Genomic DNA, 27,820 nt, shown 5'->3' on the forward strand with positions numbered 1-27,820 from the left:
CTAAAATGGCTACAATGTTATAAACAAACAAACTACATAAAATACACATACCTCCAAGCCTTGATGATGAGCAACAAAACTAAACAGTACCTCAACGAAGATTGGTATGTGGAGCTGATGAGCTGGATCCACACGGATGTTCTTGGCACGTTGGATGCCCAAAAAGGCAGAGTGGACATTGTTTAACATAAATGCAAGATTTTATAACCAAATAGCCTATTCTGCGCAAATGTGCTCTCTACGCAAGGAATTGGATGGTGTTTTCGTGGCGCGTTGTGAGATGGTGATGTCCAATCTGAAGGGGGTTGGAATTGGAAAACGCTTACAGAATTGACCAAGAAGATGCAGAAACCACTAATGAAGAACAACATAAAAACAATTTAGGAATCGGACAAACGATAAAAAAAATCCCATAGAATTGCTTGGAATTCCTGAAGCACTTTCTGCTTGAAAAACTCAGCAGATATGCCCACTTGAAAAAGACACTTTGTGCATATATCCTACAACGAGGAAGCATACAAGAATTGTTTTAGATCTGCTTTTGATCTGGTCTCTCCCAGCTAGTTACAGATGTGTATTCTTGTTATTGTGTTTACTTTCTTATTAAAAACACTTTGTGCTCAAACCATCATGTCCTATTCTGGTTTTCATTTCTGAAAGGCCGGGCAGGAGCTGTGGACAGGTTGACAGCAACAAGTTTGCCTGCTGTATATAATGGGGCTATTGCTAAAATCCCCAGGATCAGAGAGACGGCCATTGCGATTTTAATCTATTAGATGCCAGATTGAATAGCGACCACAGCATCTAAATGGGTGACAGGTAGAGGACTCCCCTGTCGCTCTGTGGATCTCTTCAATTCGTTGTGATGGCATTGCAGAGTTCCTATGGTTTGTTATGGCAGCCTATCAAAAGCCACCAGGCCTGTCTTCTAATCATCGTGATAAACACCATAAATAAAAAAAATCAATGGCTGAATAAAAAATGAACAAAATGGTATCAATGAAAACTTCAACTTGTGCTGCAAAATACAAGCACTAACACAAAGTGTCCAAAACCGTGGCCGTTCCATTTAAACGAGGAGCTCCATAGCCTTTTCTCTTGATTTGTGGAGGTCCAACTGGTAGCATTTCCATCAATCTGCAATGTATCAACAAATTATCCTTAGTTTTCATTAGTTGTTTTTTTTTTTTAATCATTTTCTCATTGACCTAAAAAAACACATTGCAAGTAAGCCCTACGAAAACGACATGGGTGATTTGCATATATTGATAATGTGTTTCTTATCACCATGTAGGAATCAATGAAAAGTGTGGTGTCTGCAAGGCTCCTTGCCGCATTACACTACTTTCAAACGAGGTACGTGAAATGATTGTCTAGATATAACAGGTGGGCTTAGATTGCATTCTTATAGCTGTAATATGGCTTTGATTTCAAGCCTTATATACATTTTGTTCCAAAAATAGGATAAAGTCCCGTCCTAATAAAGCACAGAGACCTTTTTGGAAATGGTTTGTTCTGCTGGAGGATTGCTAGCTTTATTTTCACAGTATCCCTGACCATGTGGGAGTCCCAGCTCTCTATTGGGGGCAGTTCAGACAACTGCAACCCAGCCCCAGGAAATGGAGCCTTGTAGTCTCTGTTCCTCCAGAGATCAAATACTGTGTTTATTAAAGCCTGTTATGTATTATAGTAAAATTGAGACCAGTTGCAGACATTTTGTAGCACAACGGGTTGTATCTTAAGATTTCTATGTTACAACTAAAAATATCAAAAAAGGTGAAAAACTTGCATGTTCATTGTGCTTCAAGGAGTTTCACACATTTTATGTAACCGCTATCACCCTACAAATATCTGTAGCCATTGCCTGAAGGGTTAGGCCTCATTCAGATTTCATTTTTTGATGGATAAAACTTGTATCCCTTTAGTCTATGGGAATGTTCACATGTCCATTTATTTTTGCAGACCGAGTGGTCTGTAGCACACATGAAGACCTGTCCGATTTTGATCCAAGTCACGGATCAAACTCGCTAATGCAAGTCTATAGGTCCATGAAGAAAATCTCACAGCACTCGGACACCATCTGTGTGATATTTGTTTTTCACTGAGTGTTTGATTTGAGAAACCTCCCATCAGTATTTTTTGCTTACGAGATAAACTGATGAAACTCTGATGGTAAAAACAGATTTTTTTTGTGTGCAAGAAAAGTAACTGATATCTGAATGAGGCCTTATTGTGTATTTAATCCGTTTTATAGCAGCTCCTAAATGCCTCTCCCTGTCCCCACAGACCGATCCTGATATAAAAATGTTGTTTACGGATATAAATGTCCTCTGCAAAAAGTTTTTAACAGAGTTTACACAAGTAAGTAACGCGTGATTACTTTAGTTATGCAATGTTGGCACGTACATTCAACTTACTTTGGAGGATTTTTTTGTTGTGCCTATATAAACATATATACTTGATAATGTAGATATATCCACCTTAGCAAAAATGGTGATCCACATGAATGTTGATGGTCCCCACTAACCATTAAGGACCTCTGTCATCAGGGATTGACATCAGGCTGCTGTGAATCTGCATAGACCTTAACCTGTCATTCACTTTAAGGTTATGTGCACCCTTTTCCTAGGCGAAGCAGCTTCATGAAAAAGAAAGAAGTCTTTTTCCTGAAATGGCTTCGCTGGCAGTTTTCAATACTTAAAACTGTAACTAGCGATCGGCTTTGTAGTGGAAACCACCTGAAGAATGAGCATCAGCTACTATATTTATACTCTTCAAGATTTCTGAAGCAGGTAAAAGAAGTAACAAAGAACTGAACATTTGCACAGCAATGTCGCTTTTACGTTACTGTGCATTATGTTAATTTTTTGTAGAGGTTTTGCGGCACCTTATCAGAATACCCTAATGACTGCTTAGTTTAAAGGTTTTATGTAGGGCAGGATTGGTGGATTAGTGTCATATCTTGTAGCAAGAAATAAAATGTACAAATGTGAAATCAGGCGTCAGGAAGCATTAGACATCAATTTTCTGTTTTTTCTAATGTGTTTTTTTTTTTTTTTTTTTTTTTTTATGTAAATTCTCCTTTGCAGGTTATAGAATTTCAAGATAGTCATCGGCAACGATTGTTGGCACATTATAAAAGAAAAGTAAGGATCATCAAACAGCGCAACCATTTTTTGCACTACTGAGGTCTTTTACCACTGTGGACCTCCATGTAATATGCTCACGTTCAGGGGATTCTGCAGTTTGGTTTAGTCTCATTGACATTAAAATAGGTCTTTTTTTGTATCTGTCCTAAAAATGTATATTTAAATAAAGAAATTCAATACCATAAGTATGTTCTCAGCCTGAGCCGCAATACTTTCCTTACTTCCTATGAGTATCATTCTTGCTGCAAACTGATCTGTTTGGTAGCTTAGCTTGTGTCTTGAGCTTGGTTTACCTGTGTCTTATTTCCAGGTTAATTTGCAATTTTTCTTGTAGTTAATACCTATTGTTATATCAAATTAGTATATGAATCTGATGACTGCAACAGGTTCTCTTGTAATTATGGAAAAAGGGAGTCATTGATCTGGCCTGCTCCTGCAGTGAACGTGTGACATTCCTTCCACCTTCCATACTAGTGTTGCATCATTTAGATTTAGGCTAGGGCTGTACGGCCACTTTGGACGCGACACTTGTCACACGACCAAAGTTCACTAGGTGTCTCTGCTACATCTAAGCACAATACTAGGGAATAGAGTCATATTGTGTCCCCGAGGGCACTGCCACAAGCAAGTCACAAAAAAATCAGATGTGGTTGGACTTCTTGTAACTTGCTTATTACAGTAAGGGTATGTGCCCACGTAGCGTTTTTCAAGCGTATATGCTGCAGAATTTCCGCAGCGTAAACGCTTGTGAAATGCTATGTAATCCGCCCCCCATGGTCCCCAAGGGGATTCCGCAAGTTCTATGCCCATGCTGCGGATTTTTCCGCAGCGTCTTTGATGTGCGGAAAAATCCGCAAGCATGTCCATTAATTTTGCGTTTCCGCAAGCGGAATTGCCTTTGCAATGCGATAAAAAACGCAAGACAATTCCACATGTGGAAAACGCACGATAAACGCGTGCGGAATTCCACATGCGTCTTTCCGGGAGAGGACTTGCAGAAATTTTCTGCTTCATTTCTGCAACGTGGGCACATAGCCTTATAGTACCCTCGGGATCACAATGCAACCCCATTAACTGTAGCAGCGATACCCAGTGAACTTTGTTCACACACCAAATGTCACTGCCAAATTAGCTGTCTAGCCCCAGCCTTAGGCTTTATTCACACATCAGTATTTTTGATCAGTATTTCGTCAGTATTTGTATGCCAAAGCCAGGAGCATCTCCAAAACACAGACCTGGTGTCAATCTTTCAATTCTAGTTTTTCTCTGTATGTTCCATCCCTGGTTTTGGCATATAAACATTGGTGCAAAAATACTGACCAAACACTGATGTGTGAGTCAGGCCTTATACTCGGGTCTCATGTTAAACACCTGAAGTTGATCACATAGTAATCTTCTTGTCGATTTTAGATAGGAAAGTTAGAAGAAACAATTAAGGAACTCACACAACAGTTACAAAGGTAAGAGGTATCCTCTGTCATTATAAATACTAATCTTTAATCTTCAATTTATGGCAATATATAAAAAAAACATATTTTCTAGACAAAGTTGGAATACATAAAAATTAAACTGTAGCGTACTTGTGAAGGCATTGCAAAAAAAATAAAGTCAAGTCGCCATGTTCATCTTATAGCCTGCAGTGTACACAATACAGTTTTTTAGTACAATGACATATGCATTAAATACATAATATGGAAAATCATGACTGCTGACCTGTTACCCTAGGGTAAGGCTAGGGCTACATAGTGTCTGTGCAATTAGGCTACAGTATATGTCAGGAGCTATTCTCAATGTATGTTGTAACGTACCCATAGGCCGCCATTCACCAGACGGAGGACAAAAGTGTATCCTTTTAGAACTTGTCTGGCCGGTATGTGCTGACTTACTGTTTATTTAACTGTACAGTGGTGGCCAAAAGTATTGGCACCCCTGCAATTCTGTCAGATAATACTCAGTCTCTTCCTGAAAATGATTGCAATCACAAATTCTTTGGTATTATTATCTTCATTTAATTTGCTTGCAAGGAAAAAACACAAAAGAGAATGAAGCAAAAATCAAATCATTGATCATTTCACACAAAACTCCAAAAATGGGCCAGACAAAAGTATTGGCACCCTCAGCCTAATACTTGGTTGCACAACCTTTAGCCAAAATAACTGCGAACAACCGCTTCCGGTAACCATCAATGAGTTTCTTACAATGCTCTGCTGGAATTGTAGACCATTCTTCTTTGGCAAACTGCTCCAGGTCCCTGATATTTGAAGGGTGCCTTCTCCAAACTGCCATTTTGAGATCTCTCCACAGGTGTTCTATGGGATTCATTGCTGGCCACCTTAGAAGTCTCCGGTGCTTTCTCTCAAACCATTTTATAGTGCTTTTGGAAGTGTGTTTTGGGTCATTGTCCTGCTGGAAGACCCATGACCTCTGAGAGAGACCCAGATTTCTCACACTGGGCCCTATATTATGCTGCAAAATTTGCCATGCAGACGGTCAAGCAGTCCAGTGCCAGAGGCAGCAAAGCAACCCCAAAACATCAGGGAACCTCCGCCATGTTTGACTGTAGGGACCGTGTTCTTTTCTTTGAATGCCTCTTTCTTTTTCCTGTACACTCTATGTTGATGCTTTTTCCCAAAAAGCTCTACTTTTGTCTCATCTGACCAGAGAAAATTCTTCCAAAACATTTTAGGCTTTCTCAGGTAAGTTTTGGCAAACTCCAGCCTGGCTTTTTTATGTCTCGGGGTAAGAAGTGGGGTCTTCCTGGGTATCCTACCATACAGTCCCTTTTCATTCAGACGCCGACGGATAGTACGGGTTGACACTGTTGTACCCTCGGACTGCAGGGCAGCTTGAACTTGTTTGGATGTTAGTCGAGGTTCTTTATCCTCCATCCGCACAATCTTGCGTTGAAATCTCTCGTCAATTTTTCTTTTCCGTGCACATCTAGGGAGGTTAGCCACAGTGCCATGGGGTTTAAACTTCTTGATGACACTGCGCACGGAAGACACAGGAACATTCAGGTCTTTGGAGATGGACTTGTAGCCTTAAGATTGCTCATGCTTCCTCACAATTTGGTTTCTCAAGTCCTCAGACAGTTCTTTGGTCTTCTTTCTTTTCTCCATGCTCAATGTGGTACACACAAGGACACAGGACAGAGGTTGAGTCAACTTTAATCCATGTTAACTGGCTGCAAGTGTGATTTAGTTATTGCCAACACCTATTAGGTGCCGCTGTTAATTACACAAATTAGAGAAGCATCACATGATTTTTCAAACAGTGCCAATACTTTTGTCCACCCCCTTTTTTTAGGTTTGGTGTGGAATTATATCCAATTTGGCTTTAGGACAATTCTTTTTGTGTTTTTTCATTGAAGACAAATTAAATGAAGATAATAATACCAAAGAATTTGTGATTGCAATCATTTTCAAGAAGAAACTGAGTATTATCTGACAGAATTGCAGGGGTGCCAATACTTTTGGCCACCACTGTATATGAAAGCACAGCAGACTGCACTTTCCTATACAGAGGACCACTGCCAAGAAATGTATAGCATGCAGTATACTTTCCATTACAATGGGTTCTTGTGGTAGACGCATTCCTTGGCATCCATTCTGATGATCCACTCTTGAGTGTATGCACCAGACAATGGCCACAAATTTAATGTGGAACAAACCTAAAATTGCTTAGAAGAAGATAGTGCACTCACCATCCACATTTCCGTGTGAAGACCCTGATTCCGTAATGATATATTATTGAAGAAAATCACTTTTATTTTTCCATTTGCTCTGGCCAAGAATCTTTCACTTGGTAATGATTACATAGATAAGTCTATACTGATTATGTGCAATTTTAAAAACTAGTGTATAAGGCAGAGGTGCAGTAGATGTGCATTGCAACCATATATATTTAAAATTTGCTGTGCACCAATTTTGATAACTTTCCTCCAGTGTTTCTGCATAGGAGGTATTTGTTAATACAATATGACTAGTCTCATACATTTCTTTCTCATTTGCAGTTTGAGAGCTTCTCAGTCTTGCAGTCGACTGCCAACATCTAATACGTACAGGAGTATGGATCCAAGTAAGTTTAGCTGATGGATGTTCCATGCCCTCACATTACAGTGCCGTGAAGAACGTTTCCACAGTTTTTCACGTTACATCCGCAAACTTAAATCTATTTTATTGGGATTTTATTTGATACACCTACACAAAGTAAAAAGTATTTGTGAAATGATACATGGTTTTCTACGTATTTAAAAAATTATAAATCTGGAAATTGTGAGTCCCCTGTAGTCTGATACTCCTAAATGAAATCCTGAGTGACCATTTGCCTATGGAAGAACCATTATTAGTAAATTGAGTCCACCTGTGTGTCATTTATTCTCAGTATAACTACAGCTGTTCTGTGACGGCCTCAGCGTTTTATTTGAGAATATTAGGGATCAGGCAGCATCAGGAAATCCAAAAATCACACTAGACTGGTCAAGGATAAAGTTGTGGAGAAAAGTAAAGCAGGGTTATATTGTAAAAAAATAGCCTAAATTCTGATTCTCATGGGTCACTAGTCAATCCTTTATCCAAAAATGGAAGGAGTCTGGCACAACTGCAAACCTAAGACATGGCCACCAACCTAAACAGACATCATAAGCAAGGAGAGCACTAATTTGGGAAGCAGGTAAGGTCACTCTGGAGGAGCTGCAGAGATCCCCAGCTCAGATGGTAGAATCTGTCCACAGGACAACTATTAGTCATATACTCCACAAATCTGGCCTTTATGGATGAGTAGCATGAAAAAAGCCATTTTTGAAAACCAAGCCATAAGAAGTCCTGTTTTTAGTTTGCAAATAACCATGTAGGGGACACAACTAGCATGTGGAAGAAGGTGATCTGGGCAGATGAGGCCAAAGTAGAAATTTTTGGGCTAAATTCAAAACGCTGTGTGTCAGAAAACTAACACTGCACAACACCCTGAAAACACCATCCCCACAGTCAAACATGGTGGTGGCAGGATCATGCTGTGGGGATGCTTTTCTTCAGCAGGGAGAGGAAAGCTGGTCAGAGTTGATCTGAAGATGGATGGAGCTAAATACAGGGCAATCCTAGGTGAAAACCTGTTAGAGGCTACAAAAGACTTGACACTTGGGCATAGGTTCACCTTCCAGCAGGACAATGACCCTAAACATACTGCCAAATCTGCAATGGATGGTTTAGATCAAAGCATATTCATGTGTGTGAACGATCCAGTCACAGTCCAGACCTAAATCCCATTGAGAATCTGTGGCAAGACTTGGAAATTGCTGTTCAGACGCCTCCATCCAGTCTCACTGAGTTAGAGCAAATGTGCAAAGAAGAATGAGAAAAATTTCAGCTTCTAGAAATATTTTGAAAACCATGTCTCATTTACTTTACATTTCACAAATATTTGCTACTTTATGTTTATATGTAACATAAAATCCCAATAAAATACATTTAAGTTTGTGGGTGTAACATGAAAAACTGTGGAAAAGTTCACAGGTTATGACCACTTTTTCAAGGCAGTGTACATCATACTGCGATATTACATGATGAGGGATCATATGAAGAGGGCACCACCATCTCGAAAAAAGGAATCAACCTATAGCATGCCAAACAAGTTACATGTGTAAAGAAGAGAAAGAAGCATACCAAAAAGGGGTCATCTATGTAATGGCATGAGTTTATTAATGAGATATCAAAAAGCAAACAAAACACATACAAGTTTAAAAGCTATTTAAAAAAAACTGATTTACGGTTATGTAAACAGATCACAACAGGCTCTCAATAGAGAGTATACTAATAATAAAAGCACCGATTCCCATAACTGCATTCAAGCCTGGATATACCAAGATGAAGGATGAACAGAGGCCATACAGCTAGGCAAGCAATATGGAAGACGTGGAGACCCGTCCTCAGTATTGCTTGCCTATCTGTATGGGAATCGGTGCTTTTGTTATTAGTATAGTTCTCTGCATTGGATTATTATTGTCAACATACTGGATGTTTTACTTTAGGGGGGTTCCTTATATATGTTCTTTTAGATAGCATCTTTTTTTGGTATCCGTAACCTTAATCACTTAATTGTATTATTCCCATAATTTGCAGAATTTTTCTCTGCAGTATTACTGCTTACCAGTGCAGTTTAGAGTTATCAGGTTTTGGTGCATTTTGCTGGAAATATACATTTATGTATCAAACAACAACATCCTTTAAGTTTATTTTTTGATGTTATGGGTTCGGGTGTATTAGACATGTAACATGTCTTAGGATATTGTATTACATGTACACGTTTGTCCATACTATGAACATTTATAATTAGAGGTCAGTATCACATGATTTAAGGCACAGGAGGTCAGACATAGTCTCTATTGAGAGCATGTTATCTGTTTACATAACTGTTTTCTGTTTTTTAATAGCTTTTAAACTTCTATGTGTTCTGTTTGTTTATTGATATCTCATTAATAAACTCATGTTATTACATTGGTGATCCCTTTTTGGTATGCTTCTTTTACTTCTTTATACATACGATATTACATGATGTTACATATTTTATGAGAGACATGTAACCCAGAGATGGAAGACCCAAGGAAGATGGCGCATAAACATTACAGTGAATGCTGAAGCAAACCTGCAAAATGAATGTTTTTTACAGGAATAAACTAATTTATGGCTGATATGACTGATGTTAGAATCTGCCATGCTCAATTACTGACTGTTTGGTGGCTCAATGTTAAGTAGTCTATCACGGATTGGGAAAATACTAGACACAGAATTCAAACAGAAGAAAAAAAGAGCCGTCACATGGATGAAAAATTACCCTTATTTTTGCTTATGTAAAATGCACATTCACATGGAAATAAGGACTTATTCTTTTTTTTTTTTATGGGCACAACTACATTTATTTGTTTATGTTGAGGAGAGCCATAAGATCAAATACTTAATTAACCTCAAGACATAGGAGATTGAGAGAAAAGACCCACAAAGTGTATTATTTCACCTTACATAAGGTTGTTTAGATCAAAAGATGGCTGCCATTTCCTGTTTCATCACACCATGCTCTGTTCTGGGAGGAAGCTGCATTCTGTAGAAGGACTAACCAACCACAGAGCGACACATCGCATGGACCTGATGACCTCATGGACCAATCCCCCCTGATGACCTCATGGGCCAATCCCCCCTGATGACCTCATGGGCCACGCCCCCTGATGACCTCATGGGCTACGCCCCCTGATGACCTCATGGGCCACGCCCCCTGGGCTAACCAATGAATACATCTGGTTACTCACATTCTAGGGCTAACCGAGCCCCTATTTATAGTTTATGTAAGTCTATGTTCGGGTTGAATAAAGAAACTTGGAGCTGTGCCATAGCTGATCAAGGAGAGCTTACATCCGACGGTGTGTGTGTCTGATGTTATTCTTTCTTGCATGCACTTGTTCATATCCATTAGGCCAGGAGCAGGCAACTAGTGAACATACCAAAGTGTTCACCCTAACATTTAGACAGTAATATTCCTTTAACTTTAGAAATAAATGCCCTAGTCTGCTTGCCTCTAGGGGTATTTTTCTTCCATACTTCTTCTGTACTCTGTATAAGGCCACGCTCACAGGTCACAAAAGCATATACAAAATTGTCAGTTTTTCATCCAGAAAAAAATGACGTATTTGCAACTGTATTGTGTTCTCTGCATCCTTTTCACATATCCGTATTGCATCTGTGTGTCCTTCTTTTACGTCACTGTGCCATCCGTGCGTTCGTTTTGTAAATCCATATGAAATACAGCTTTTACATGAACAATTTAATAAATACAGGTAAAATATAGTTTCCTATTTTAATAATTGTAATGGATCTGTAGAAAACTTATGACATGCGGATGGTAACCCATATGTGAACCATTTTTATGCACCCATTGACTTATAATGGGCGAGTCTGATCCAGAATACAGATTAAAGTGAGCAGCCTTATTGAATTACATTGGTCAGTGTGCGGTCCGATTTTTACTGAGATCACACACGACAGTATATTACATTTCTTCAGGGACAAAAATGCTTTTCATATAAACAGCAGCTGGATTTCCCATAGAAATTAATTGGAAAAGTTTTCCAGGCATACAGTGGGTACGGAAAGCATTCAGACCCGTTTACATTTTTCACTCTTTGTTTTATTGCAGCCATTTGGTAAATTCTAAAAAGTTTATTTTTGTTTTCATTAATGTATACTCTGCACCCCATCTTGACTGAAAAAAGCAGAAATGTAGAAATTTTTGCAAATTTATTAAAAAAGAAAAACTGAAATATCACATGGTCATAAGTATTCAGACCCTTTGCTCAGTATTGAGTAGAAGCTCCCTTTTGAGCTAGTATAGCCATGAGTCTTCTTGGGAATGATGCAACAAGTTTTTCACACCTGTATTTGGGGATCCTCTGCCATTCTTCCTTGCAGATCCTCTCCAGTTCCGTCAGGTTAGATGGTGAACGTTGGTGAACAGCCATTTTCAGGTCTCTCCAGAGATGCTCAATTGGGTTTAGGTCAGGGTTCTGGCTGGGCCAGTCAAGAATGGTCACAGAGTTGTTCTGAAGCCACTCCCTTGTTATTTTAGCTGTGTGCTTAGGGTCATTGTCTTGTTGGAAGGTGAACCTTCGGCCAAGTCTGGGATCTAGAGCACTCTGGAAGAGGTTTTCATCCAGGATATCTCTGCACTTGGCCGCATTCATGTTTCCTTCAATTGCAACCAGTCGTCCTGTCCCTGCAGATGAAAAACACCCCCATAGCACGATGCTGCCACCACTATGTTTCACTGTTGGGATAGTATTGGGCAGTTGATGAGCAGTGCCTGGTTTTCTCCACACATACCGCTTAGAATTATCACCAAAAAGTTCTATCTTCGTCTCATCAGACAAGAGAATATTATTTCTCATAGTCTTGGAGTTCTTCTTGTGTTTATGAGCAAACTGTATGCAGGCTTTCATATGTCTTGCACTGAGGAGAGGTTTCCGTCGGGCCACTCTGCCATAAAGGCCCAACTGGTGGAGGGCTGCAGTTATAGTTGACTTTGTGGAACTTTCTCCCATCTCCCTACTGCATCTCTGGAGCACAGCCACAGTGATCTTGGGGTTCTTCTTTACCTCTCTCACCAAGGCTCTTCTCCCACGATTGCTCAGTTTGGCTGGACGGCCATGTCTAGGAAGACTTCTGATGGTCCCAAACTTCTTCCTTTTTTGGATTATGGAGGCCACTGTGCTCTTAGGAACCTTGAGTACTGAAGAAATTCTTTTGTAATCTTGGCCAGGTCTGTGCCTTGCCACAATTCTGTCTCTGAGCTCCTTGGGCAGTTCCTTTGAGCTCATGATTCTCATTTGGTCTGACATGCACTGTGAGATGTGAGGCCTTATATAGACAGGTGTGTGCCTTTCCAAATCAAGTCCTATCAGTTTAATTAAACACAGCTGGACTACAATGAAGGAGTAGAACAATCTCAAGGAGGATCACAAGGAAATGGACAGCATGTGACTTAAATATGAGTTTCTGAGCAAAGGGTCTGAATACTTATGACCATGTGTTATTTCAGTTTTTCTTTTTTAATAAATTTGCAAAAATTTCTACATTTCTGTTTTTTTCAGTCAAGATGGGGTGCAGAGTGTACATTAATGAGAAAAAAATGAACTTTTTAGAATTTACCAAATGGCTGCAATGAAACAAAGAGTGAAAAATTTAACGGGGTCTGAATACTTTCCGTACCCACTGTAAAAGGAACTATTTTTGAGGAGGATTTTGGAGCTGATTCTTTGTTATTGTAAAAGTAAATCTGTGCTTTAAATTTAACATGGATCACCCTTGTAATGATAAATAGATAACAGTTTGGCCCCGTTCACATATCCTTTTTCTTGTACATATGCTGTTAATTTAACAGATAGCAGAAATACACATTTTAATGTGATTATAATATATATTAAAATGTGTCCGTATGCTATCTACAGGGTGGGCCATTTACAGTATATGGATACACCTAAATTAAATGGGAATGGTTGGTGATATCAACTTCCTGTTTGTGGCACATTAGTATATGGGAGAGGGAAAACTTTTCCAGATGGGCGGTGACCATGGCGGCCATTTTGAAGGTGGCCATTTTGGATCCAACTTTATTTTTTTCAATGGGAAGAGGGTCATGTGACACATCATACTTCTTGAGAATTTCATAAGAAAAACAATGGTGTGCATTTTGTTAACGTAACTTTATTCTTTCATGAGTTTTTTATAAGTTTATGACCACTTATAAAATGTGTTCAAAGTGCTGCCCATTGTGTTGGATTGTCAATGCAACCCTCTTCTCCCACTCTTGACGCACTGATAGTAACACCGCAGAAGAAATGCTAGCACAGGCTTCCAGTATCCGTTGTTTCAGATGCTGCACATCTCGTATCTTGATGGTATGGTGTGGTATATGGGGTACAAAGATAGTGGGGCCATTCTTCATCAATGGAAACCTCAATGCCACTGGATATCTGAAATTGGTACATGATGTGTTGCCCTCTTTATACACTGAAGATGGCACGTTCCCTGAGTTTTTCCAACAAGATGGTGCACACCACATTATGGGTGTCAGGTCCGAGCATTCCTACATGAACAGTTTCCTGGAAAGTGGATTGGTCGTCGTGGGCCAGTTGAATGGCCACTAAGGTCTCCTGATCTGACCCCCTTAGACTTTTATCTTTGGGGTCATCTGAAGGCAATTGTCTATGCTGTGAAGATACGAGATGTGCAGCATCTGAAACAACGGATACTGGAAGCCTGTGCTAGCATTTCTTCTGCGGTGTTGCTATCAGTGTGTCAAGAGTGGGAGAAGAGGGTTGCATTGACAATCCAACACCCATATACTAATGTGCCACAAACAGGAAGTTGATATCACCAACCATTTAATTTAGGTGTATCCATATAAATGGCCCACCCTGTATTAAATTAACAGCGCACGCAATCTCTAAACCTCACAAGATCTCCTTCTCTACTCCCCTCTTATCTCCTCTTCCCACAATCGCATACCAGATTGTTACCATGGATCCCTTCTACTCTGGAACTCTCTACCCCAACATAACAGACTCTCACGCACCGTGGAAACCTTCAAAAGGAACCCGAAGACCCACCTCTTCCGTCAAGCCTACAACCTGCAGTAACCCTCGCTCCACACTACCGCTGCACGACCAGCTCTACCCTCACCTACTGTATCCCCACCCATCCCCTGTAGACTGTGAGCCCTCGCGGGCAGGGTCCTCTCTCCTGTACCAGTTGCTGTCTTGTACTGTTCAAGATTACTGTACTTGTTTTTTATTATATATGCCCCTTTTTCACATGTAATACATCATGGAATAAATGGCTCTATAATAAGAAATAATATAATATGAACAAGAAAAAGGACATGTGAATGTGGCTCAACTGTTATCTACTTATTAGTGATGAGTGAGCGTTCTCTTTTAACCCTTTAAACGAGTACGCTCGTGTACTCGCCGAGTATTTGCAGCGTGCTCGGCATCGATAAAAGTGTCCCCGCGGCTGCATGTGTCACATCCGTCATACACCTGCATGCTCGCTGATCACTACTACTACTACGAGGGTGATAATCTGTGGCTGTTTTCACATTTCCCTCCTTTTATCTTTTATTTTTTTAACCAATGATTTTCCCCCCCAAAAAAGCATGGTTAGGGTTCATTCAGACATCATTTTGTCACGTAGAAGTGCGATCTGTGTTTTTCACTGATAGCACTCATACCTGTCGTAGTCTATGGGGATGTGCACATGTCCTTCATTTTTTGCAGCCTGAGTGGTCCATGCAAAATCGGGAAGACATGTCCAGTATTGGTCCGAGTGTTGGATCATATTCGACAATGCAAGTTTAAGGGTCCTTAAAAAAAGTTGGACCGTTTTTAATGGATTATTTGTTAGGAGAAGTTGGAGAAACTTTTTATTTTAGTTCACGTAGAAGAAAAACTGATGAAAATCGGTCCAAACTCTGATGAAAAGCAATGATCTTGGTCTGAAAAAACTGACGTCTTAATGAGGCCTTATTAATGTGCTAATGAAATGGGTCCAGTATGTGAATGGACAGCACATGGAAAACCTCTGTGTTGATTATGTTGTCAGTTTCAGACACTGTTGTGTGAATTCGATCTTACTTGTATATTCTCCAGGAATATTTACTTTTTACAACAGAAGGTAAAAAACCCTTCTTTTGTTTCTGCTTCAGCCCATTCAGAAGACCGACATTCTCCATCTGTATCCCACGGGCCGAGCGTCAATAAGTAAGTATGGTGCTCAGAGTTCTCAGGTACAGACCTCCATGGTAAAGGCCGGTCAGTGCGGTTTTGGCACAGTCATGACACGTGTGGTTGACTGCATGTGCTTTTCGTAAACTAGCGTGGTTTTGACAGTGCGGTTTTTTTTTTCTACATGTTGTTTAGCAAGTTCATTAGCCCAAATATGCCATGTCTATGAAATTGGTGTATTAAATTTGGGTAATTCAGTAAAGTAACGCAAAGTGAAAGCATGTATGAAAAAACTGCATGTGTGAAGCCTGCATCACATGCATGCCATCTGGTAACTGCACTTTAGCAACTACAATATTGACTTGATTTTGTAGTGCAAAAGCTTTTTTCACCCTCAAATCGATGCAGCCAGTACAATCATTGCTTTATATGTTTGCAATTCTCTCTTCCAGCACACCATATAAACCATCATATAGATGTTAAAACAAGTAATGTTATGTTTTGTACAGATATGTAACTTGACTCTCCTGTGCCTAATGTTTTATCTGTAATGGGGCCCCTGCCTATTCCATGCCATTTTAGTTGTTTTCTTAGATAACGAATGGTCTGTTGGGCCCCATACGAAATTAGGGCCTGGATGTGATTACAACCTCTCCATCCCCTGTAGTTACACCTCCTATTTTTACATTTAATTTTATGTGTGGTGTACTAATCATTTATGTTTGCACAGGTTTGAGCCAATGGACCAAACATCTAGCGCATCCAGAAAAAAAAATGTAAGTTTTAGTTAGGGCTGGACATTTCTGCAAAAAAAAGAAAAAAATTGTTTTTATTTTTTATTTTCAATTCTAAAGGTGTTGTCTGAACTCCTTAAATGGTCAAAATTGCAAGATGTTTATAAAGTCTCAGCAGTCTCACAGAGGCCGGTTACCTAGGCCAGTACTGTGCACCACTTACAGGCTCTCTGTGCTTTGGGGCTTACAAGTGCTGCTCTGAAGTCGGTCAGATCGCTGGATCGCCTCAGTTCCCTTCTGCTTTTCTAATGCTGCAGAAGCAAAGGTGTCTCTAATAGCGGCATCGCAGAGCGCTCAGTATGCTGCAGCAATGCCGCTGTTCCAAAGTGTCAGTACTCAGCGAAACACCCCTCCGGTAACCCAGGAGCCAGAGGGGCGCTCCTGAAGAAAGAACCGCTGGCCAACATATTCATAGTCTATGCCAAAAAGTGGCATAAATTATAGTACATATGTACTTAGCTTAGAGCTGAGGTAGATTTCTGATCATGTTCGCATACTATTGTCTTTCATTTTTTTTAGGAGAGAAAAATCACATTAATTCAGTTTGCAAAGTAATCACATTAACCCCTTCAAGACAATTGACTTATATTCACGTCATATGTCGTGTCCCTGACTTTGATGCGGGTTCCGACGCTGAGCCTGCATCTTTCCCTGCACATGACAACTGATATAATCAGCCATCATGTACCTTAAACAGTAATGGGTGGAGTGGTGCTCCGCCCACAGCTGTTAACCAGTTAAATCCCACTATCAATCTCTGACAGCGGAATTTAACATTCGCTGACGGTGCACACATCAGTCCACACTCCCATCGGCGCGCCTGTGACATGATCACGGGGCACTGATGGGTTATCATGACAGCTGGGGATCTGCTGATGACCACTGTACCTGTCACTGCGAGGCGCCTGTGAATGCCGACCCCTGGCCGACATTCATAGGAAATTGTGATTTCTGCTATACATAACATGGCTGATATCCTGCTATGTGTAGCACAGGCGATCGTATGTTCGCAGCTTCCAGTCTCCTAAGGAGACTATTAAATAAAGTAAAAGTAAAAAAACGCTTTTAAAAAATATGAAAAAAATAAAAAAACAGACGTTCAACACCCCCTTTTGCCCCATTAAAAATAAAAGAATTAAAAAAAATACACATATTATTATAATATCGCTGAGTTCAGAATCGCCCGATCTAGCAAAGTATTTAATAAATTAATCTGATCAGTAAAGGAGTAATGAGTAAAAAATCAAAACGCCAGAATTATTGTTTTTTGTTTGCAGCAATATGGCTATAAAATGCAATAAGAGGGGATCAAAACATCGATTCTACCCCAAAATAGTATCAATAAAAATGTAAGCTTGGGACGCAAAAAAATAAGCCCTCACCTAGCTCCAGATCCTGTAAAATAAAAACGGCAACAAAACTTTTTTCGTACAAATTTCAGATTTTTTTTTTTCATCACTTAAATAAAAAAGAACATTTACATGTTTGGTATCTGCATACTTGTACTGACCTGGAGAATCGTATTACCAGGTCAGTTTTACCCTAAAGTGAACACGGTAAATAAAAAACACAAATAAAAATTGTGGAACTGCACTTTATTTGCAATTTCACCGAACGTGGAATTTTTTTTCCTGTTTTCCAGTGCATCATATGATATAATGAATGGTGTCATTCAAAGTCCAACTCATCCCACAAAAATAAAGCTCTCATACGGCCATATTAGCAGAAATATAAAAACGCTATGGCTCTTGGAAGAAGGGTGGGGGAAAAATAAAACTGAAAAAACGGAACCTGGCCCAGGGGTGAAGGGGTTAATTTGATTAATCACCCCGCCCTAGTTTAGGTGTAAATATATAGGCTGTACCATAGTAACTTATATGCTATGTGTATTAATGCAATTCCCTGATACAATGTTGTTATTGGCATAAACAAATCTTTTTCCATTTACAGTTAACCATTGGTGGTCTAACTCGATTATCGTTGGTAATTCCCTCTCCGCCTGGGTTCATGGGTAACTTTCTAAAAATTTCTTCTCTCTTTAACTTGTTTTATTGTATAATATATCTTGTACATTTTAGCATCCATTATTTTCTAGTGTTTGACTCTTGCAAGTGTCAGATGCTGTTTTTTTTTGCTGACTACTCACGACTTGTACTTCCGGTTTACAGACCCATGTAGCAACTTTCATTAAAAAGTTAGGGTTTCATTTCACAGTTTCTGTTCATACTATACTGTTAAGCATCACAATTTTGTGTATCATGACTTTGGTCAAGTTAGTGGCTTTACTATTAGGCTATGTGCCCACGATGCAGATTTGAAGCAGAAATTTCCTGAGCATTTCTACATCTCCTTGGCAGAAAAAACGCATGTGGATTTTACATGTGTTTTTTCAGTGTTTTTCCAAGCGATTTTGAGCATCACTTGAAAAAGGGCTTGACAAGTTGGTCACACAATATAAATGTAAATGCAACTGACGTCAGCGGTCGCGTGACCATCAGCTGACTGAATGACGTTACCGCAGGTCCTGCAAGTACCGCGCGACGCCGAGGAGAGAGGACACGGCCGGGAGGAGACCAGGGGCCGCCGGAGAGGTGACTATGAATATTTTTTTTTAATTTTTACTTTATAATTCTTTTTTAACTTGCAGGTACGATGGTACCCGGGTTGGAGGAGAGTCTCCTCTTCTCCAGACCCGGGTACCATCCGCGCATTGTATACATGCGGATATTATGCGGTTCAATGCAAGTCAATGGGTGCGATTTTGCCTCGAAATCACGCCCAATTTGGTTGTGGTGCGGATTTTTCCGCAATGATAATCCGCAGCGGAAATTTCTGCAGCATGTGCACAACACATGCAGATTATCATTGGGAAACATCCCAGACCTCTTAACAAGCGATTTTAATGCGTTTCCACGTCGGAAATGCCGCCGTGGAAACGCATTAAATCCGCATTGTGGGCACACAGCCTTACAGTACAGTATAAGTGAAGGTTTTGATTTGACTTCCAAGCAAAAATAGGATTAGGGTATGTACACACAGCATCTTTTTCACTGCCTGGGATCTGGCTGAATAAGCACTGCAAAAGCGCAAATAAATTAAATCTTCATGACCACCAATACAACTTAAATCTGACCTTAGATATAAGAGAATAGCTTCCCCCGATGGGTGAAAATGCAACAGAAGTCAGGTGTACACTATAGCTGACACCCTGCTGCATCCACCACGATCGGTGTTGGCACTGACCATGGACGTTTAACCCCTTAGATGCTGCTGTCAATATTGACTGGCATCTATATGGTTAACAGAGCATGGCAGCTTCCTCTTTAACCCTATCGTTACCCTGAGATCATGATCGTGTGGTCCTGATGGTTGCAATGGCAATTCACGTCCCAATAACAGCCTTCGAGTCTGCCGGCTATAGCGGCCTGTTCGGAAGTTAGCAACATTTAGGTGGTAAAAATAACATTTTTCATTCCTGTCATGTCATTTTGTATTAATTCCTGAGAAGTTCCTGAAGGGTTAATAAACTACCTGACAGCAACTTTGAATATGATGAGGGGCGCTGTTTTTAAAATGGTCTCACTTTTGGGGGATTTCCAATGTATCGGTCCCCCAAAGTTACTTCAAAACTGAACAGGTCCCTTAAAAAATATGTTTTGTAAATTGCCTTGAAGAAATGAAAAATTACTGCTACAATTTTAAAGCTTCTAACATCCTAACAAAATAAAAGAACATTTTACAGATGGTTTTGATGTAAAGCAGACATGAGGGAAATGGCTAAATAATGGGGGCTCTTGCTTTCATATCAAGCTGTTTAGCCCAATAAAGAATTGAAAAAGGTTTTTTTATACTGAGGTAGATCATTATGCTATACACATACAACAATCAGAAAAAGAAAAATTAGGCAGTGCTGTGATAGTTAAATATATTAATATATGCTATTAGCAGTTGAAACAATTAGACACAAAGGATAATAAAATGTGCGCTGGTCAGATAATATTAATGATAGTCCTTAGCCAAAAAAGGTCGTTTGTCCTTGATACAGGGAAATAACAGTCTTAGATGTCCAAATAAATATGTAAAAACTCTGCTTAAACATGGAAAAAAAGAATAAAGTCATATTGTTTGGAGGGTTGGATCCTCATCATCCGGAGAAAGATGGGAGTGAATCTGCGTCTTCAGCGCTCCTGCGCGTGTTGAAGTCCAGGCGGTGCAGCGTACTGCTGGAAGCATACCTTGAGGAAGGGGAACTGTGATTCCCCGAAACGCGTTGGTTTTGGCTATTTGGACACCGCAACACTCCGTAGTTCAAAGCACTGATGTCACACACCTCTTACCCTCACAGCCGCATGGTTAATAGGAACGCTGCCGGATAGAGCACCCTGGTCTCATAGCTTCCTAGGACATCTTCCAGCAGAACGCTGCACCGCCTAGACTTCAACACGCGCAGGAGCGCTGAAGACGCCAATTCACTCCCATCCTTCTCCTGATGATGAGGAGCCAACCCTCTAAACAATATGACTTTATTCTTTTTTTCCATTTTTTTAAGCAGAGTTTTTACATATTTATTTGGACATCTAAGACTTTCATTTCCCTGTGTCAAGGAAAAAACAACCCTTTTGTCTAAGGACTGTCAGCAATATTATCTGACCAGCACACATTTTATTATCCTTTGTGTCTTATTGTTTCAGCTGCTATTAGCATATACAGTATTAATATATTTAACTATCACAGCACTGTCCTTTTTTTTCCTTCTGATTGTTCTATGTGTACTTACATAATGATATACCTCACTATAACAAAACCTATTTTAGTTCTTTTCTTGCTTTCATATCAAGCTGTTTAGCTCGATAGTCTCCATTATTTATCCATGTTATCATTTTACGGGTCATCACATAGCACCCTCTCCACTATCAGCAGCATCCAGCTATTTTTACTGTTAAACCCTTGAGCACTGGTGTTTGTATATTCCTTTTAAGCCACGGCCCCACTATCAGTATTTGGTCAGTATTCGGTCAGTATTTTTTTTCAGGAGTGGGAGCCGAAACCAGGTGAGGAACAGAGAAAAGGTATAATAGAAACAAGTCACCAATTCTGCATTTATCACGCACTCCTTGTTTTGTCTCCCACTCCTGAAAAAATACTGACCGAATACTGACCAAATACTGATAGTAGGGCCGTGGCCTTACTGTAATTTATTAACTATTTTGTGTGGTTATGATTATCTGGATGAAAGGGATAATCCTTGAAAATTGCTAATTTTTAGAAATATTTGTTAAACATATCAGCCTAAGTTTATCATTATCATAAAATATAATCTATATATATATAAATAAAAATGTAAATGTTCGTTTGTTCAAAATCTTAACTCTCCGAAAGTTCTTTATCGATTTCTTTGAAATTTTGACATTGTTGCATTAGAATACACGCATGTTTTTATATACCTACTATGTTTTTATATACCAGCTGTTGGACGTAAAAGCAACAGCGAGCAGGGGGTGTTACGAGCTCAGTCGCAGGCTGACTCTCTCCGGCCGCCCAGCATTCTTTCCCCCCTTAGTGACATCTCATTCATAAACCCTTCTCCCTCTCCTTCATTCGCCCCAGCCGCTGCCTGTGCTCTGCTCCTCTCGTGTCCCCTGTGGGGTTGGGGGGAAGGGGAATGATGAGACCGTCTGTTCGAGGCCGAAAGACGCTGCTGCTCATCACCACCACCGCCTGAGAGGCGGCCGCCTCTGCTCTCCGGCACTGCTGCTGCTACGGCTTCTTCTTCTCCGGCAGGTGAGTCTTATTTCCGACTGCGCAACAACAAGGGATGGAAGGAGAGAGGGAGGCAGCACGGAGAGGGGCAGGCCGCGGCTCTCTGCTCTGGGCGCTGAGCCCAAGCTTTGCAGCAGTGGGCGGATAGCGAGCGAGTGCAAGTCCCACTGCGCCACCGGCGGGAGCAGCGCTGTGATCTGGCCAGTACCGGTCCGGGACATGTCAAGAGGATCACCCTCACCTCCTCTGCCTGCCTTAATCTCTGCGCCCCCTCCTGTCACATTCCCTCTGTACTAGGGAATTGCATAACTAGCAATCCCTGGCATGACACCTCTAATGTGACACCTCACTGTGTCAAAATTTCAAAGCAATCAGTGAAGAACTTTTGCAGATTTAAGATTTTGAACAAACGAATATATATATAGTCACGTTGCACCACAGACTGTCCAGGAGTTGGCGGATACTTTAGTCCAGGTCTGGGAGGAGATCCCACAGGAGACCATCCACAACCTCATCAGGAGCATGCCCAGGCGTTGTAGGGAGGCCATACAGGCACGTGGAGGCCACACACAATACTGAGCCTCATTATGACTTGTTTTAAGGACATTACATCAAAGTTGGATCAGCCTGTAGTGTGTTTTTCCACTTTAATTTTGGGGGTGACTCCAAATCCAGGCCTCCATTGGTTAATAAATTTGATTTCCATTGATGATTTTTGTGTGATTTTGTTGTCAGCATATTCAACTTTGTACAGAACAAAGTATTCAATGAGAATATTTCATTCATTCAGATCTAGGATGTGTTATTTTAATGTTCCCTTTATTTTTTTGAGCAGTGTATATATTAGCACTCTGAGCCACAACAACGCGTTGCCGGGTACAGCTAGTGTATCATAAAAAAAACAATCTCAAAATCACTGGGACATGTTGAAACCTTTCAGAGTTATTACCACATAAATAGTGTTGAGCATTCCGATACTGAAATATCGGATATCGACCGATATTCGCGGTATCGGAGTTCCGATACTGAGTTCCGATACTTTTAGAATATCGAATACCGGAATCGGAAGTTCCCATAATGCCTGCGCTCTGCAGTGTCTCTGAAGGATGACAAGCTGGATAGCAGCGCTCAGCTTACTGTACTTGTCATTTAGTGTTAAAGGATTTATTAAAAAAAAATAATAGTGTTTTCATGCACCGTCTCTTTAAAAAAGCCTGCCGGCAATTCAGCAGCGGCATACACCGGTACCCGACAATTTACAACAGAAAGAATAGAGCATCACACATAGATTAGATGGATAGAAACATGTCAGTCACATATATAAGAAGTACAGTGACAGTGTTGCTTACTGTACTTGTCATTTAGTGTAAAGGATTTATTAAAAAAAATAATAATGTTTTCATGCACCGTCTCTTTAAAAAAGCCGGCCGGCAATTCAGCAGCGGTACCCGACAATTTAGAATAGAAAGAATAGAGCATCACACATAGATTACATACAGTAGATAGAAACATGTCAATCACATATATAAGAAGTACAATGATAGTGTTGATTACTGTACTTGTCATTTAGTGTTAAAATAAAGGATTTATAAAAAAAAAATTGGCGTGGGGTTCCCCGTAATTTTAGGCTCTAGCGGAGGTTAAGCAGACGGCTGGGGCAGATGTTTGAAGCCTGGGAAGGGGGTAATACCCACGGAGCTTCCCAGGCTACTAATATCAGTCCCCAGCTGAATACCTAGCCTTTACTAGCTATTAAAATGGGGGACCCCCCAAAAAAATGATGTGGGGGTCCCCCCTATTTTAATAGCTAGCAAAGGCTAGGCAGACTGCTGGGGACTGATATTAATAGCCCAGGAAGAGTGCCATGAATATTGGCCCCCTCCCAGGCTAGAAACACCAGCCGTCAGCCGCCCCAAAAATGGCGCATCCATAGGATGCGCCAATTCTGGCACTTAGCCTCGCTCTTCCCACTGCCCTGTAGCGGTGGCAGTGGGGTAATAGGGCTGGGGTTGATGTCAGCTTATAATGCCAGCTAACATCAAGCCCAGGTTAGTAATGGAGAGGCGTCTATAAGACACCCCCATTACTAACCCCATAGTCAAAGTTAAAAAAAAAACACAATCACCCAGAATAAAGTCCTTTAAATGAAATAAACACACAATTTTTTAATGTTCTAAATTAAACCATACTTACCATCACGCCCATTCCAGCTGAAGTCAATCTCTTCTGCAATAAAAGTAAAATAATAAAGCAACATCATCCTTACCTTTCCATGGTTCTCACGACAGCTTCAGCTCTGCTACATTGACATGACAGGCTGGATCGCAACAGAACGCTGCCATCCAGCTTGGCTTGCCGCAGAGACTGAGAAGGCATGCTTGCGCTCCTCAGTGTCTCGCTGTGACGGCATCCAGATGAGCCGAGGTCATGTCCAATGAACTCAGCTCACCTCATGCACGTCACTGACAGTGTGGGAAAATTCTCCTGCGCTCAGCGCTTGAGCAGGAGAATTCTCCCACGCTGTCAGTGACGTGCATGAGGTGAGCTCATGTCCAATGAACTCAGCTCACCTCATGCTCGTCACTGACAGCGTGGGAAAATTCTCCTGCGCTCAGCGCTTGATGGCAGCTTTCGGCTGCTATCCAGCCTGTCATGTGAATGTAGCAGAGCTGAAGCTGTCCTGGGAACCATGGAAAGGTAAGGATGAGGTTGCTTTATTATTTTACTTTTATTGCAGGAGATCGTTGGCTTCAGCTGGAATGGGCGTGATGGTAAGTATGGTTTAATTTAGAACAATAAAGAATTGTGTCTTTATTTCAATTAAAGGACTTTATTCTGGGTGTTTGTGTTTTTTTTTTTAACTATGACTATGGGGTTAGTAATGGGGGTGTCTTATAGACGCCTCTCCATTACTAACCTGGGCTTGATGTCAGCTGGCATTATAAGCTGACATCAACCCCAGCCCTATTACCCCACTGCCACCGCTACAGGGCAGTGGGAAGAGCGAGGCTCACGACCTCCTCAGCTACAGCTGAACTGTCCCTCCTTCTCTGGGACTAGTCTCACTCCTGAGCTAGGTAATCCAGTTCTCTCTAAGCCTGCCCCCCAGTTCCACCTTTTATAGGGGCAGCCAGCTCCCCCTACTGGCCTGGGACAGGAGGTGCTGTATGCTAATTGTCCCTAACCAGGGAACCTCCCTCCTGCTCTCAGATACAGCCTTTATTATTTGTGGCATCCAGGCCTGGGGTGACACATTCCCCCCTAGTAAAAGTTTAGTACTCCGGGACTAAGCCTTTTTGGCCAAAAACAAACAGGGTATTTATGCATGACCATGAAAACACTACAGGGAAGGAAATAGCAAACAACATCACATATTGAGTTCTTAGGGTCACAGTGTGGTCTGTGACCGGGTGTCCATTTCACCAACACAAGGGGAGCCTTAACCAGGTGGGGGTCTGTCCTTGCCCCGAGTCCTTAACAGTCTTTATTCATTCCTTTGGTTAAGCTCCGAACATATTTTACAAGAAAGTCCCGGTTACTCAAAGTTCATAACCTGTTAGTCCATGTAGTCAACTGAAAGAAACTGAAAAAACATAATTACTGGCCATGCAATTAACTGTTTAAACATTTGACAACTATTTATAAGGGTTATTTACAGTTCTTTACACACCCTATATTTTCCAGCGAGCGGGTATCTGCCCCCTAGTGCTCCGGGTTGACCTACGTAACCCACTGTCTGGTGGTGGTCTAACCTGGCTTTCCCCACTAGCATTTAGGGTACAGCTACTAGCTGGGTTTACAGGCAGTGCAGGCAGCTGTCTGCGGGTCCTTTGGCTTACCGCAGGCATGGCAGGCTCACTGTCAGCAGAGGGTTGACTCTCCTGGGCTGCTGGCATGGGTTCTTCTGCCTCCGGGGCTGATTGTTCCTCTGATTCTTCCTGCTCTCCTGTAGGTTCTTGCTGGGTTGGTTGAAGGAAGTGTAGGACGGGTACCACTATTGCGTCGTTTATCCGAGTCCAGGACCGGGGAAACTCTCCAAGAACTGTGCTGATCATTTCTTCCTTGTCCTCTGCGGGTTCAAGGTCATCTTGACCTTCTCCTGCACTCTGTAGTTGCTCGGGGCACCTTTTTAGGTGGTCTCTGGAGACGGTGCTAGTGGTTTCTCCTACATCCTTGGTAATTACGCATACCTTCGGGTTGTTGTGGTCGGACTGCAGTACTGTGTACTCGTCTCTTTCCCACTGGTCATCTAGCTTGTGAAGCCTTCTCTTCCGCTTCAGGACCTGCTCACCAGGTTCTAGGGGACCAGCAGGGGCGTGTTGGTTGAAGAGCCTCTCTTGCTTTTCTCTCGCTTGAGCCAGACTCCTCTCCACACTCCCCTGTACCTTCTTGTACTGTAGCCGGGGTTCCGTATCCCAGTCCGCGTCTGGGGTGGTGTCCTCGGGTGTCAGGACTCCCATCTCCAGGTCTACCGGCAGCTTACCTGGTCTTGCTCGCATCAGGTAAGCCGGGGTGCAATTTGTAGCATTCACCGGGATATGGTTGTATAAGTCTATCAGGTCTGGCAGCTTCTCCGGCCACAGGCTGCGTTCTTCCAGGGGCAACGTCTTGAGGAGATCAATGACGATATTATTCATTTTCTCACACAGCCCGTTGGTCTGCGGGTGGTAAGGCGCTGTCCGAATCTTCTTACAGCCGTAGAGGTTGCAGAACTCCTGGAAGATTTCCGCCTCGAACGCTGAACCTTGATCTATCAAGACCTGTTCCGGATACCCGTGTGGACGGCAGAAGTGTTGTTGGAAGGCTCTGGCCGCTGTTTGGGCTGTCAGGTCTTTAACAGGAACCACCATCAGGAACCGGGAATAGTGATCCACTATTGTCAGGGCATAGACGTAGCCCGACCGGCTTGTTGCCAATTTCACATGATCCAGAGCTACCAGCTCAAGAGGCTGCCTGGTGACGATGGACCTCAAGGGTGTCTTCTGGCTGGTACGGTCCTTCCTTCTGAGGTTACATGGGCTGCAGTCCCTGCACCACTTCTCTATGGCCCCTCTCATACCGATCCAGAAGAACTGCTCTCTCAGTAGGAACTCCAGTTTCTTCCACCCGAAGTGTCCCGCTCTGTCATGGTAGGCCTCCAGGACCATTGCCACATCTCGTCTTGGGACCACTACTTGCCAGGTCAGCTCGTGCGTCCGGTGGTTGACAAGCCTTCTGCACAGCTTACCTTCGTAGAGGAATAGCCTGCTTTTCTCCTTCCATAACTGCTTGGCTTCCTCTGGAGCGTCCGGGCCAGGGCTAGCGTCTGCCTGGGTTAACATGTCTTTCACCAAGCGAATTGCTGGCTCACTATCTTGCGTTTCAGCCCAGCCTTGGTGGGGTAAGGGGTTGAACATGACGGTGGTTAGGTCTTTGTCTCTTACTCTGTGAGAATACTGAGTGGCCCCATACCGGTGGAACGCAGGGAGCTCTACTTCCTCCAGCTCTTCTGAGTCTTCTTCTCCTTCAGGTAGGTGAGGCATCCTGGATAGGGTGTCTGCGTTGGCATTGGTTCGGCCCGCTCGGTATTTGATCGTGAAGTCATAATTTGACAGCCAAGCCATCCACCGCTGCTCTAGGGCACCAAGTCTAGCATTGTCCAGATGTGTCAACGGGTTGTTGTCTGTATACACAGTGAATTTTGCAGAGGCCAGGTAATGTTTAAACCGTTCTGTTACGGCCCACACCACTGCCAAGAACTCTAGCTTGAAGGAGCTGTAATTCTCCGGGTTTCTTTCGGTGGGCCTCAGCTTCCGGCTGGCATACGCTATCACTCGTTCCCTGCCCTGTTGATTTTGGGACAGTACGGCTCC

At 41.8% G+C, this 27,820-nt stretch overlaps 1 protein-coding gene across 6 annotated transcripts in view; it reads left to right on the forward strand.

Annotated features, from left to right (window-relative positions):
- Positions 1 to 27,820, forward strand: part of LOC141166555 (uncharacterized) — a 77,512-nt gene that overhangs the window by 25,544 nt on the left and 24,148 nt on the right. For 3 of the 6 annotated variants that reach the window (XM_073653344.1, XM_073653345.1, XM_073653343.1), the window contains exons 3-10: positions 1,295 to 1,356; positions 2,287 to 2,361; positions 3,090 to 3,146; positions 4,560 to 4,609; positions 7,162 to 7,226; positions 15,396 to 15,450; positions 16,145 to 16,190; positions 18,159 to 18,219. In XM_073653344.1, coding sequence (XP_073509445.1) covers positions 1,295 to 1,356; positions 2,287 to 2,361; positions 3,090 to 3,146; positions 4,560 to 4,609; positions 7,162 to 7,226; positions 15,396 to 15,450; positions 16,145 to 16,190; positions 18,159 to 18,219 — 471 coding nt within the window. The remainder of the gene's footprint in view (positions 1 to 1,294; positions 1,357 to 2,286; positions 2,362 to 3,089; positions 3,147 to 4,559; positions 4,610 to 7,161; positions 7,227 to 15,395; positions 15,451 to 16,144; positions 16,191 to 18,158; positions 18,220 to 27,820) is intronic. The other 3 variants (XM_073653347.1, XM_073653348.1, XM_073653346.1) reach the window with 1 other exon arrangement.

Source organism: Phyllobates terribilis, unplaced genomic scaffold (assembly GCF_046119375.1).
Source record: "Phyllobates terribilis strain yellow unplaced genomic scaffold, ASM4611937v1 Scaffold_11__3_contigs__length_659146591, whole genome shotgun sequence".
NCBI classification, from domain to species: Eukaryota; Metazoa; Chordata; class Amphibia; order Anura; family Dendrobatidae; genus Phyllobates; species Phyllobates terribilis.